At 37.8% G+C, this 13,421-nt stretch overlaps 8 protein-coding genes across 8 annotated transcripts; 1 reads left to right on the top strand and 7 right to left on the bottom strand.

Annotated features, from left to right (window-relative positions):
* Positions 1 to 228: 228 nt before the first annotated feature.
* Positions 229 to 1,131, bottom strand: LSM04_007057 (uncharacterized protein; the record flags this gene model as incomplete). The annotated part of the gene is made up of 1 exon (XM_067336054.1): positions 229 to 1,131. The coding sequence occupies one exon, from the start codon at positions 1,129 to 1,131 to the stop codon at positions 229 to 231; it is 903 nt and encodes a 300-aa protein (XP_067188121.1).
* Positions 1,132 to 1,642: 511 nt separating this feature from the next.
* Positions 1,643 to 3,247, bottom strand: LSM04_000454 (uncharacterized protein; the record flags this gene model as incomplete). The annotated part of the gene is made up of 1 exon (XM_067336043.1): positions 1,643 to 3,247. The coding sequence occupies one exon, from the start codon at positions 3,245 to 3,247 to the stop codon at positions 1,643 to 1,645; it is 1,605 nt and encodes a 534-aa protein (XP_067188095.1).
* Positions 3,248 to 3,566: 319 nt separating this feature from the next.
* LSM04_008233 (uncharacterized protein) lies at positions 3,567 to 4,175 on the bottom strand (the record flags this gene model as incomplete). The annotated part of the gene is made up of 1 exon (XM_067336032.1): positions 3,567 to 4,175. One exon carries the CDS (start codon positions 4,173 to 4,175, stop codon positions 3,567 to 3,569), a length of 609 nt encoding a protein of 202 aa, XP_067188127.1.
* A 5-nt stretch (positions 4,176 to 4,180) lies between these two features.
* LSM04_006203 (uncharacterized protein) lies at positions 4,181 to 5,476 on the bottom strand (the record flags this gene model as incomplete). The annotated part of the gene is made up of 2 exons (XM_067336021.1): positions 4,181 to 4,578; positions 5,137 to 5,476. 2 exons carry the CDS (start codon positions 5,474 to 5,476, stop codon positions 4,181 to 4,183), a joined length of 738 nt encoding a protein of 245 aa, XP_067188118.1.
* Positions 5,477 to 5,775: 299 nt separating this feature from the next.
* On the bottom strand, positions 5,776 to 8,946 carry LSM04_005804 (uncharacterized protein; the record flags this gene model as incomplete). The annotated part of the gene is made up of 1 exon (XM_067336010.1): positions 5,776 to 8,946. One exon carries the CDS (start codon positions 8,944 to 8,946, stop codon positions 5,776 to 5,778), a length of 3,171 nt encoding a protein of 1,056 aa, XP_067188116.1.
* A 450-nt stretch (positions 8,947 to 9,396) lies between these two features.
* On the bottom strand, positions 9,397 to 10,059 carry LSM04_006226 (uncharacterized protein; the record flags this gene model as incomplete). The annotated part of the gene is made up of 1 exon (XM_067335999.1): positions 9,397 to 10,059. The coding sequence occupies one exon, from the start codon at positions 10,057 to 10,059 to the stop codon at positions 9,397 to 9,399; it is 663 nt and encodes a 220-aa protein (XP_067188119.1).
* A 222-nt stretch (positions 10,060 to 10,281) lies between these two features.
* LSM04_001291 (uncharacterized protein) lies at positions 10,282 to 10,587 on the bottom strand (the record flags this gene model as incomplete). The annotated part of the gene is made up of 1 exon (XM_067335987.1): positions 10,282 to 10,587. The coding sequence occupies one exon, from the start codon at positions 10,585 to 10,587 to the stop codon at positions 10,282 to 10,284; it is 306 nt and encodes a 101-aa protein (XP_067188097.1).
* Positions 10,588 to 11,598: 1,011 nt separating this feature from the next.
* LSM04_006469 (Endoplasmic reticulum oxidoreductin 1) lies at positions 11,599 to 12,936 on the top strand (the record flags this gene model as incomplete). The annotated part of the gene is made up of 1 exon (XM_067335976.1): positions 11,599 to 12,936. The coding sequence occupies one exon, from the start codon at positions 11,599 to 11,601 to the stop codon at positions 12,934 to 12,936; it is 1,338 nt and encodes a 445-aa protein (XP_067188120.1).
* Positions 12,937 to 13,421: the final 485 nt, after the last annotated feature.

The raw sequence follows: 13,421 nt of genomic DNA, 5'->3' as shown, positions 1-13,421 counted from the left end.
AAAACATTAGATAGATAGTGAGAGAGAGAGAGAGAGAGAGAGAGACAGATGAAATGATATGAAAAAGAAAACACAGTGTGTGTATGTGCGTACATGATACAAACGAACAAAAAAAAAACTAGGTAAAACGCGCAACGCAAACAAAAAAGAAAAAGAAAAGAAAGAAAATCCTGGCTTTTATTTCCAACCCCTATTTTTTCTTTCTTTCTTTTTCTTTCTTTCTATTTATTACTTTGATGCGGGTTTGTTTTCGCTACTACACCCCAGCAGTTCCCTAGTAATCCCAAATGGCACACGGCACAGTGTCTCATCACTCTCCACAAACACCACCGTATCATCCTGGGCATTCAAGGCGAGTATATTCCGCCGTATTCCCTCCGCGTGATAAAATCCCCACGGCAATATCACTTCTCCCGCACATCCCAATTGCACCCACTCCACACATCGCTGTTGTGCGGCGCGGGCCACTTTTGCCTCGCGTTGCTGCCGCACCGCCGGTTGGGCGCCGAGGCGATTAACAGGAATATCAATTGTCAAATCTGCCGTCTTTTCCTCGCGGAGAATGGTTTCGACTTCCCGCATGTTGAGATCGGCATCATTGCGGAGATGTGCCCCGACGAGGGCGGCCATCTTTGGTCGAAGATAACACTCCTGCAGTCGTACAGTCGCGCTGGCTTTGGTAAGTGCATCAAAGCGCACTGCTAATTCCTCGCAAATAACACGCATGGTGTCTTCATTGTAGAGTGTGTTGTTCTCAGCTTTCTGCAGCAGTGTAGAGCGTAGATCGGCGTTGTGGGAGATTTGAAAGTACTCTTCCATCTGCTGGACCTCGACATTCTCGTCATCGCAGATACCCTCTAGCAGAATGACGACATTCTCCCGCGTCTTAACAGCATCTACCATGTAATCTAGTACCTTGTCGTAAAACTTTATGGAGGCCACATGTAATGTGGGAATGAGTGTAATAAACGGTATTGGTGCTGCGGAAGTAGTACTTGTAGTAGTATTATTTGTTGTCAGTGACGATGATGATCCCTTTGATACTGGTTTCGCCAATAAACGTGACCAACGGCTTCCAGTGATGACAAGTTCATCGATAGGGGAGTACAGAAGTCGGACACGGCGTAGCATCACTATGATCTATTCTCCTCACTATATATAAATACACACGCTCTGTTTTCCCCCTTTTTTTTGTTTTTGCTATATTTGTTTTCCCACCTTTATCTTTCGCTTCTCCCTTCCACCTTCTGCAGTTACTTTTTGTCTTCCTTTATATATATATATATATATATATATATATATATATATATATATATATATATATAGATGGCTTCGTACTTCAATGGGACAGCGCACACAAACGGGTAAAGGTTATTTTTCCCAGAATCCCACTCGCCTGCAGAATCCAAATTATATGTAGAACAACAACAGCACAAAATCACAAGCAAAAATTAAAAAGCAAATGGAGAAAAAAGCAGAAAACAGATACCCGAAAGGAAGTAAACACACACTCAAAAAAAAAAAATTAAATAAATAAAAAAATAAAATAAGAATAATACGCGTGAAATAGACTTGAGGAGTAAGAGTGTATCACGACGCCCTCTCCTCTTCTTTAAGTAGATATATGAAGAATATTCATGTGTCAACCAACCTGCGCACAGTGTTCACGAAGTTTAGGCAGCAAGTTATTTACAATACGAGATTGATACTCCACACGAAGACCAGAGACTTCCTGCAGGGCATTACAAAATTCCATTGCCTCATCTCTTGTACTCGCAATATCACGTCGACTAAGTTCCTGCACGGTGGCCCCTACGGCAGCATCTGTGACGAGTCTTCCCAATGGACCGAAGAGCTGCAGTAGTGCGACAAGTTCAGCGTATGTGTATTGCATTAAGGAGGCAATCACCTTTGCAGATAAAAGATTAATGCAGTGCGATGTACGTGGAAGGGCTTCCATTAACTGAGAGATATTACCACCAAGATCCTCCACAGCCCTGTAGAATACTTCGAAATGCTGAAGTTGTGCAAAAGGAGACATATAGGATGAGGCAGACTCTAATAATGTTACCATTTGATCCATAAGCTCTTGTAATACATGCATAAGTGCGGACCTACGCTGTATCGCAAACTGCAATTCCTCTAAACGAGTCCTCGTGTATGATTCTCGCATTGTTGTTGTTATTGTTGAAGAAGAAGAAGAAGACAATAATGTTGCTGTTGTTGATGATGATGTTCCTGTTGCATTATCACCGGAGGAAACCAGACACATGGAAGTATAATCATCCATGTACACCCTAAATACACTAAGCAACTCTGTTGGTGTGAAATCGGTTGCCAGAAAAACCACCCGTTCCTCCATGGCTTGTGAAAACGCATGTGTACTCGTAACAGCAGCAAACATCATCGCCGTCGATCTCGCACAACTCTCATCCAATCGAGAGAGAAATTGATGCTGTGCGTTAGTCTCAATAGCACTATCTAATGCCCCTCGCATCTTCAGTGATGTACACAGGACAGCAATATCCATTAAAGAGAGTGTATTCATTCCATCCACGGCCGCCTGCCGTATGTCATCAAACAGTGATTCAAACTCCTGCTGCATGGTGGGTGAGGATGCGCCTAACATATCCAGTAATTCCACCGCCTGCGATGCCGTGAGACCACCACGTGTTACTTTCGGTTCAAATGCCCGCATTAAATTATGTACAAGTTCTTGCGGTGTTGTTTCATCACACGCCGCCGTTACTTGCATACACTCCTCTAATGAAAGATCCGGTACAGCCTCAACGAGGGCACGGGCTACATTTTGGTAAATCAAACTACCCTGTTTCCGCAGAGATGGTAGTGATATAAAGAGATGCACGAGTTCGGCGGGTCCTAATTCTTCTAGTTTTAACCCTAGTTCATCCATCACTCTATCCATCTGTGCGGTATCCCAGAAACCAAAGAAGGCGCCACACTCAACGTAGGCGATCATGTCCTCTGGGCGGGAATGGCGAATATCACAGAGTTTTCCAGAGAAGTACTTATATTCTCCACGTAGAAGATTTTGTTCATGAAAGTCATTGGTATCAAGATAGCGTGATTTTACACGCACCATACGTCGTGCAACATCGGCAATTGGCAGTGGACGCTCAGAGAGTAAATAACTCCGTTTTGCGTGTTCTAACTCTACAAGTGTGCTCTGCCGCCAAAAGACGTATCCAGGTGTGCGTTTACTCAACCGACAGAGTGTACCCAACATATAAATAAATAAATAAATAAATAAATAAATAAATAATATATATATATATATATATATATATATATATATATATAGGCGTGTATGTGTGTACGTGTGCGCGTTTTATTCTTTTTTTTAAGCCTCTTTTCCAATATATAATGTGTATGAGTGCAAAAAAAAAAAAAATAGAAGAGAAACTAATATATATATATATATATATATATATTGTGAATATATATAATGTGAGTCAACAATACTCTTGTGGTCCACTGTAGCATCAGAAACTAACACAGACAAGGAGGCCTAAAAAAAGGAAAAAAAGAAATATGTAAAATATAATTCACCAATAACAATGCGGAGCATCCGAAAGCTCACGTAATTCTTTTTTGGTTTGTCTCGTGTTGCTACCGTGTGGAATCACTAAAGCACGCAACACCATCACATAATTCTCCACCACATCATCATTCTCTTCTTCGCCAAAGTATACTTCCACACCCACCACATATGGTACACCCTCTTCAAGACACGTATAATTCGAGAACTCTACACCTGACTCTCCCTTCTTGCAGAGAGCCCAGTAACGTTGCAGAAGTGTTATTTCTACCGCATCCATGTGATCCAAGTCTCTATCTGGGATTAAATCAATCTCTAGAGATATCGTAATAGGCGGAGTGGAGGATAGTACCCATGAATACGCAATACCAAGAGCAAGAAATGAATCAAGCGGTAGAAAGGTATCATCAATACACTGCCGCCTGAGTTCCTGTAGAAGACTATTATTATTATTATTATTATTATTATTATTATTATTATTATTATTATTATTATTATTATTATTATTATTATTATTATTATTCTTATTATAACCTAAAGATGGTCGAGATCCTGATTGCAACCTTACTGGCACACATTTTGGTGATGGCATACAATTTTCACTCTCCGTGTCCATTACATTTAAACGTGACTGTGTCCTATAGAGGACGTTCGACTGTGTTCTCTCTCCGTATTCCCTGTTCTCTCCATACAGTGGGCTACCAGTGAAGATGTGGTTTCTGCGCCTACCCCCTCCGCTGCTGAGAACGGCATCGGCTTTGACAATCCACTCATAAGTCGCAGGACGGCAAGAATAAACGTCACCCATTTCTCTCGTACGGTGTCGCTCTCGCAGCAAAATAACAACTCCTTGCCGTTAATGTACATGAACCATCCAAAATCCGCCTTGGAGCGTGGGGCATGGGCGGCGAGAAGAACATCACGGGTGGCGTAATTGGCCGCACGTATTATCTCCAGTGGAATCACCTTTTCTCGTTTTCCCACACTTTTTCCGTAGCAAATGGCATTTCCCTCAACAACTAAGTATCATCGCTTCCATTCTCGAGCTCCAAGGTTTCGTACTCGTAAAAATGATGCGGCTACCCCACCAAAGCTACCCTCAATTACTCTTTTTGATCGCGGTTTCCACATCCATGCAGGGTGTGGTAATACTGATAGAGTAATTAACTATTGAGAAAGCCAAACTTCAAGACTAAAAAATAAAATAAAATAACAATATCAAATATATAAAAAAAAGGGGAAAAAAATTTAAACTGTACTATCTCCCTACCAAAAGAAGAATATAAGTGAAAACGAGAAATAGCAAAAAAAAGAGAAGAAAAAAGAAAGGACATTTGTTTTTTTTTTATTTGTTAAGAGAAGTACAGAAAGGTACAGAGAACAACAACAAAAAAAAAACATGAAAGATCCAATAAATGTTTTCATTTTTTTTTTGATATGTAACTTTTTTTTTCTTGAGAGTAAGTAGTTGTACATGCAACATATATATATATACTTCCTTCATTTGGCTGATATTGTTTAATCAAGTACGTTTTAATGTCACAAGAGATGACAATAAAACCAGAATAACAGTTAACGCAAAGTCAAATGAGCTGGTACCCCACCACGAGTGGAAGCTAAGAGTTGTTGCTGTGATTGAACTGCCCCACTTGTGTCAAAGAATTGCATACAAAAGACACAGAGTTCTTCTCTCTTATACAACTGAGAAGGTGGAGGCATACGATCCCCCCGAAGTACATTCATGCCCCATTTTTGACGCAGTTCCAGTATGGACTTGTGAGTAATTGCACCAGGTAACTCATTTACATAGAAAACTTGGAGACAAAGCGCGCACTTTTTTCGTTTTTGTAATCCCTGTTTGACACGGAGCTGCAAAAGCTCTGGAGTGAGTTGTTCCTCGTTGCCTCTTCCTGTCATTTATCTTTAAAACTATAAAATATGCATACATACAAACACACAAAAAAAAAAAAATCAAGTAGAATTAAGACGCAAATTAATTTTATCACCAAGCATTAAGAAAAAAAAAATAGAAGAACAACAAAAGCAAAAAAAAAAAAAAAACATCACTTAGAGAGAAAGGAAATAGAAAAAATATATATGATGTCTCTACAGGTCACACATTCCTCCACAATAAAAAAAACCCTTTAAAAATAACGTTATTCGATTCTTAGCATTGTTGTTTTTTTATTTTTATTTTTTATATAAAAATTAAAAATTCATTCAACAACAGTCTCCTCATTTTGTAATCCCATGACAACTTCTTCCTTTTCTATGCTCTCTTCATCTATGAATGTTTCCTCTCGTATCTTTTCATCTGTTAGAGATACTTTCTTCTTTCGACGACGCTTTCTGACAGGGGATTCTTCAGCATCAGCCAATGCATCATCCTCTCCATTCTTATCAGCATAGCGTTTTTCATCGTTCAGTGGTATTGTAATACAATCCGTCAAATGGGGAAGACCCTTTTCTTCCATAATACTATAATCGGTAGAATTAAAACTAAAAAGTGAACGTGCACAACGCAGAGAAACCTCAAATCCCAAATATGACTGTGCACCCTCTAAAAGATTGATGGAAGATACAAATTGAGATTTTTTTCTTTCATCAAGAACTTTTGCAAACGAAGGATTGAAAAAACTAAAAACCACTTGATCACACACATTATATAAACTAGTATGAGAATCTTTAGCGTTAACCAATATATCTCTCATTACCATTAGAAAAGGCGCATTAAAGAATACATTTTCACTACCTTCAATAACAAGAGACTGAATCAAGTATGCTAGAGCTGTATTCACATCATTATCATTAACTCTCCAATGACGAATTGAAGATAGAATTAATTTGGTATTTTTCACAGTAGCGAGACGTTTAAAATAATTACCCATACTTACTTCTCTCTCTGAACTTAAGTTGGAAAGAATAGCAGGACCACTTGAGGTTAGGGAAGCATTTTCCACGGATGTTTCTCTATGCACACTACCAGATGTAGTATCTAAAGGTTCAAGTTGAACATTTTTTAAAGATAGCGATTTAGATGAAGTTAAAGGAATATCATTTTCCTTCAAATTTACTTCATCTTCTATTACTTCATTTATCATTTCAGGTGATGTAGTTAAGGGATTAATATCTTCTACTTTATCTGGATCCAAAAAATTCATATTACTTGCGTCCTCTGCCTCTTCTCTAATAGTTGCATTTTGTTTTCTCTCTCGTTTAGGAAATAAAACATTCCCTTTAAAACTACACTTTTCCATAAGTCGAAAAACAGAGTATACCAGTAATACAAAAACTCCAGCTTTACCAGGAGGAGGAACTTTGGAAGTATACTTTGAAATAAGATCAAAAACCAATGTAACATTTTCTTCATTATAAAGAATAGATGAAGATAAAGCGGTTGCAGCAACAATAACATTAGGATCCTTAATAATATCACCATCTACCAAATGATTAAGAGTCATTAATAATTCAGAAAGATAAATGACTATACTAGTAACATCAAATCTTTTCTTAAAATCTGGAGAACTTAAGAACACCCGAAGTAATTCAAATCCACACTGAATATGGTCAATTGTTATAACACTAGATATACATTGCCATTGTTGATAAAATGTTCCCAAAGTAATATCATTATTTTCATCTTTGTTTAAACGAACAACTTCTCTAGTATATCGAAGTAAAGAAGCACATATGTTAATATAATCCAAAACACCTTGAGCTGAATCATAGACAGACTTATCTATTTGAGTGGGTAATTCAGGCTCTTCACCAGAACTTTTATATCCAGATAGTAATTCATTACGCTCTTTAACAATACTTTCAAAACCAGCAATAATTTTGGCAATTCTATTCCATAGCATCGTATTTAGAGGTTCAAAACCGTAACACACAAAGGACAGACATTGTTGGGAAAGTTGTACTTTAGTAGGTAAAGGAAGATTAGAAATAACAATACTATCATCAGACATTCCCTTTACAAAACGACCTTTTTTACGTAAATCAATATCCCGAACCTTTTCAAGAGGATCTTTACTTCTTAATCCAAGTAGTACTGAAGTAGAACCTATTGCTCCACCATCTCCTTGCACACGTGAAGAGGATGTTCCTCGTACAAGTAATCCATTAGAAGTTATAGCCCCATTACGACTTCTTGCCAGTTGTCTCCACCGATCCGATTCTTTTTTACACTCACGAAAACGTTTTCCACTTTCAAATAATCCCATAAGTTGATGCGATGATTGCTGTTGAAACTTAGAAAGGAATCCAAGTTGAGCAAGTTCTACAGGGTTAGCACAACGAAGAACTACCACCATTGAACTTACAATAAGCATATTCCATTTCCAAAGTTGTTCAGTACTTTCTAAAAGATCCAACATACGAGCATTATACTGATCAATACCAATTTTATCCAAAGAATAACCCTCATCATTAGCAACACCTTTACTCTCATCTTCTTCATCTTCATGCTCACTTTCATCTTCATCTTCGCCATCTTCTTCTTCATTATTATCATCATCATTTTCAGTGTCATTTTCTCCTTCTTCTAGCACCACAATCCCTCTTTTTTCTTCCTCCGTATGACTTTCAACCAATACAATATTGTCATTGTTACTCTCCTCCTCTGAATGTGATAATTCTATATTCTTTAAAGCAGCTTCTTTTTCTTCTTCACTTTTCCTTGCTTCTGTTCGTGCAAAGTTCTGATTTAATACTACAAGAAAAAATTCAATACCATGATTCCGTGCAAAAGCGCCGATTCCAGATATAATACTTTCCCTGGGTGCATTAAAAAAATGAGTAATAATTTTTAGAACAACTTCAAGAAGAACCACATCTTCTTTTTGTAGAATACCCTTTGATCGTTTCTCAGCCACAGGTGCAACACATTGTATTAAAAGTGTAAAAAATTCATCAGTTCCACATCGTTCCACTAAACGTCGAATATAATCCAATTGCCTAGGTATTTCTAAAGAATGCACTGGAACGGGAAGCAACATCGCTGTCAGCAATTTAAGTAACTGAGGTAAAAGTGATGAACTAAAATTCATTCCATGGGCTAAAAGAAGAGGAACAACCACATTTTCCATAACCATCATTTCACTTATAAAAAAAAAATCCTGCCGAGATAACTTTCGAATATCTGAAGAACTTTCTGTACCAAAAGCCACCGAATTTCCATCATTATCACTATCATCATAAAATTGTTTTTGTCGAAGATTTTCAATGTGTTCTTCTACACGTGCATGCTCTCGTAATACCCGATTCCTCAGCAATTTTGCAGCAGCACAGGCCTCTTTTACCTTTTGCACATCCGGTCTTCTAACAAGGGGAATATTTAAAGAACTAATAGCCGTTAAAATCTGTTTTTTAACTGCTTCAGAGGACATATTCCTTTATGTGCTCTTCAGAAAGAGAGAAACTGCCTCAATTTATCCGTACAGCACGAAAAAAAAACCCTCCAAAAAAAAAAAAAACAAAACAAAACAAAACAATAAAAAAATTTAAATGCAGAAAAAAAAATATAAAAAAGCCAAAAAAATGCCATAATCAAACCAGTAAAAAAAGGCCAGTTTTTCTTTTTAAGCTATCTCCAAACAATTTGTTCTGGATATAATAATATGACATTCAAGCCAAATAAAAGAAAAAGAATAAAACTATATCCGTACCGTAGGGACCTCCCCTTTTTATGAGCTCCCACGGAGACAAAGAAGGTATTACAAAAAAAAAAAAAACTGATAGGAAGCAAAAATAAAACGACATTACGTGATCCATTACATACGGAAGGAAATAGTAAATTATCTTTACATCGGTTCAGAGAGGGTGACAAACAAAAGGAATTATACAGAAATTCTTTTAGGGAATTTTTCCATTTCACGAATGGACTTCTGGGGAACATATACACCCTTTTTCATGTCATAACCCTCAAAATAAACGGGCAAACGAGGGTTATAACCAACTGAAACGGGTTGTCGCACCTTACGCAAAAACACTTCTGGAACAAGTTTTTCCGTTGCTCCTGGAAGATTCTGTGAAAATGAAGGAATAACAAGATACCAAGGTAAATCAAACGTTCCACAAACTTCATTATTCATATTAACCTCGTTCGTCATAAAAACAGGAAAACGAAGAGCAACTACCACACGTTCTCCTGATCCACAAATTTGAGCTATTTCACCAAGATTATATCGGTAATTTGCATGGTGTATACATTTAGTCGGAAGGTGGGCCAAACGATTTTCCATCCACGACAACCAATTTAAAGCAGTAATAGCCAGCGGGAGTCCTTCACTATTAAGAGCTGCATTTTGAATACTCTCTTCCAATTTAAAAAGTTTTCCATCACCTGACCTCAATACATAAGGGAAAAGAGATGGATGAAGACGGAAGACGCGTTGAAGTCCATAAGGATGAAGAGTACCAAATACAGGCAACAAAATATTGTTATACAATTTTTGGTGTCGTAATATAGCTCTGAAAATACTGAAACGAAGAGATGTCATGTTACTTTTGGAAGATATTGGTCCAAGAAACTTTTACAAAAAAAAAAAAAAGGAAATCAGTACCCTCAAAACGCAAAAAAAAAAAAAAAATGAATATTCATCAGACAATATAGTCCCGTAACCTCTATAAATCTCCCCATATCGGTCCTGAGTGATCATTTCCCATCCATAAAAAAAAACTACAAAAAAAAAGACACCACAGAACAAAAAAGAAAATAAATACTATTTTGGTAATAATCCGGCAGATCTTCTATCTAAACGTTCCCTCTTAACTTCCCTTCTTAAAGCTTGCAACGGAGCACGTGCAGCATTAAACTGACGAGGTTGTTGTGAAGTAACCTGCCTAACCCTCTCTGTATCGAATACATTATGTTTCATTCCACGCTGATGAAAAGCGCGCGCCGCGACTCTGTCATGAAACGGTTGTCGTACGAATTTTTCAAATTGCGACCCGCAAATCCGCCCATCGTTCCGGCCTTTGCGGCGCAGCGGCCGCCGCGCCAGCGGGAAAAAATATCTAAAGGACATCTTGACGGTATAAACTTCGGAGAAAAAAAACCAAAAAAAACAAAAGAAGAGTAGGTACAAAAATAAAAATAAAACGGCGCATCGCAAACCCCTCGGGCGGCGCCGCGGCTCGCCGGCCCCCCTGTGAAAAAAAAGAAAAAAACAAACAAACAAAAAAAGAAGAGCCGCCCTCCCAGCGGAGGCCCCGCCACCGGCAGCGGGCCCTATTTTTTATTCCGTCTTCTGGGTGGCAGGTTTTGTTTCTCTCTTCGGGTTCCCGAAACTCCTGGGAAGTTGTTTCTTCCCCATTTGCCTTTTTTGTGGGGGTTGGGCTTGGATTTCTAAAGGCGCGTCTTACGGACGTATTTTTTTTCTTTTTCTGGCACTCCCGGGGGTTCCGCCGGTAGGGGAAGGCGGTGGAGCGACGTCTTTCTTTTTTTCTTTTTTTTTTTTTTTTTTTTTTTTTTTTTTTTTTTTTTGGCATCTTGCGAAGAGAATAATTGAACTTCGCGTCTATTTTTTTTGATTATCTTTTCTTCTTCACAGTCTGCCAAAAGTGAGTTTCCTGAAAAAGCCACTCTCACTGACCCGAGAGCGGGAGGCGGGTTAAAAAGGGCTTCTCAGCACTTACATTTCGTCAGTTCTGTTTATTTATCAGGAAACAATTACCGAGGAAAAATATTTGATGCAATTATGTTCTCAGGGGCGAAAAAAACTTGGTTCTTACAGAAAATTATTATATTACTCTTTTTTTTCTTCTATTTTTATTTGATTTATTAACCGGGAATGCAAGGTTTTGGATTATTCTTTTTTTTTTTTTGGCTGCGTGGCTGTGATTTCTTTCGGTTCGCCGCATTTCAGTCTGATGGGAAGGTCTATTTCATCATTGTTATTGGGGTCATTTCATTTTTTTTCTTTGGACGTCTTCAACAATTTTCCATGGTTTCTTTTGTTCTTTTTCTTTGGGAAGTTTGTTTTATTTGTTAATCGAGGTTCACTATTTAATAGGTAGAGGAAAAAAGAAAAATAGAAATGTCACAAAAATGCACGTGGGTTATTTTTCCCGTTTTACTTGTATTTCTTTGTTATATATTGTTCATGGGAGGACAGAATGAAGGGAATGTTATAAGGGACAAGAACACCATAAATGATCCTTTGGTCAAAACAGCTTCTGCTGGCAATCATAACAACCATCCATTAGAGGATAGCTATTGTTGCTGTACAACTGATGAGATTCAGTCAGGTACGGAAGCTATTGCATCACTTTTGAATAATATAACGAGTCGTCCCTTTTTTCGTTTTTTCAAAGTAAATGTTGAAAAACCATGTCCCTATTGGGCAGTTCAACTTTTATGCACAAGCGAAGAAAACAGTTGTCAAGTTTGTTCATGTGATGCGAATGATGTCCCTGAAGCACTTAAATATCCTCATGATATGAGTGATCCTTCTGTTGTTGAATCTCGTGTTTCCTATGGCGGAGAAAAACCTACTAATGTAGATATGTGGGGAGCTTGGAAAGATACTGATTCTGAGGCTTCATATGTGGATCTTCTTCAGAATCCAGAAGGTAATACTGGTTATTCAGGACCCATGGCTTCTCGTGTATGGCAAGCTATTTACAAAGAAAATTGTATGACCGAAGTTAGTCAAGAAGGTGATTCCACCACCGTTGGCCAGTGCAAAGAAGTACAAGTTTTTCGTAAATTAATAAGTGGACTACATACTTCTATTACAATGCATGTAGCAACTTTTTTTCACAAGGATAAAGAAGGAAAGTCTCCACTCCTTTCTCTTGGTGTACTAAAAAATCCAAATATTTCATTTTTTCCGAATTGTGGCATGTTCCAACGCATCGTAAAATCTCAAGAGTATATTGAGAATCTTTACGTGCTTTATCAATTTATTCTTCGTGCTCTTACGAAGGCAAAAAATGTTTTCCTATCAGATTTGAATTCTTTTAATTCGGGTACAGGTGGTAAGGCTACTGATGAAGATAAAGAACTACATAAAGAACTTCAGGAGTTATTTGGTGAATATTTGTTGTGTTCATCAACATTTAATGAAGCTAGGTTTTTGGAGTCACCAACGGCTCGTGAACTTATCCCACAAATGAATAGGATGATGTTAAACATTACAACTCTTATGGATTGTGTTGCCTGTGAAAAATGTCGTGTGTGGGGAAAACTACAGACAATGGGTCTTGCTACAGCGTTTAAGATTGTGATGTTTTCATCAAGTGATTCATTGAAACTGAGTAGAGGTGAAGAGGTTTCACTAGTTAATTTTGCTCGACAGCTTGCTGTTGCAGTAAAAAGTCTTCACTCCCTTCCAGGTGTTTGCAAACAGCTTGAGACTGCAGAGAAAAGTTGATTTTGATTTCTTTAACTATGGCTGGAGTTGAACGGTGTCTGATACTTCATTAAAAAAAAGAGAACACTGTAGCCATGAGAAAATGAATGAAGAATATATTGCACTATGTTGATATTTGAACAGAAGTAGAAAAATAGATATAAATATAGTGATAAGTACATCGGGGATATTGTTTTTTTTTTTATGTTTTACAATGTGAAACACGATATGAGATCCGAGCACTGGTTATGAAATGAAGGGGTTTGATCGCTGGGCGCGTGTTGCAAATGTATTTTTTTTTCCTTTTTACTATGGGTTCTTGGTGTAAGTGGTTTTTTTCTTTTCTTCTGAAAATCGCTTTGTTTCTGGATGGCTTGGTGTTTTCTATTTGGTTCTCTGACACCAATCTTCGCTTTTATTCTTGAACTTTTCATTCTGTTGACTGTTAGGCTATTAGGCTATTTTAAAGCGCTGTGAAGAAGCCCATTTATAACGAAAAAGCAATA

The sequence above is a fragment of the Trypanosoma melophagium genome (assembly GCF_022059095.1).
Source record: "Trypanosoma melophagium isolate St. Kilda chromosome Unknown ctg4segment0, whole genome shotgun sequence".
Classification (NCBI taxonomy): Eukaryota; Euglenozoa; class Kinetoplastea; order Trypanosomatida; family Trypanosomatidae; genus Trypanosoma; species Trypanosoma melophagium.
The sequence above is the reverse complement of the archived record's forward strand: the minus strand, read 5'-3'. Positions and strand labels throughout refer to the sequence as shown.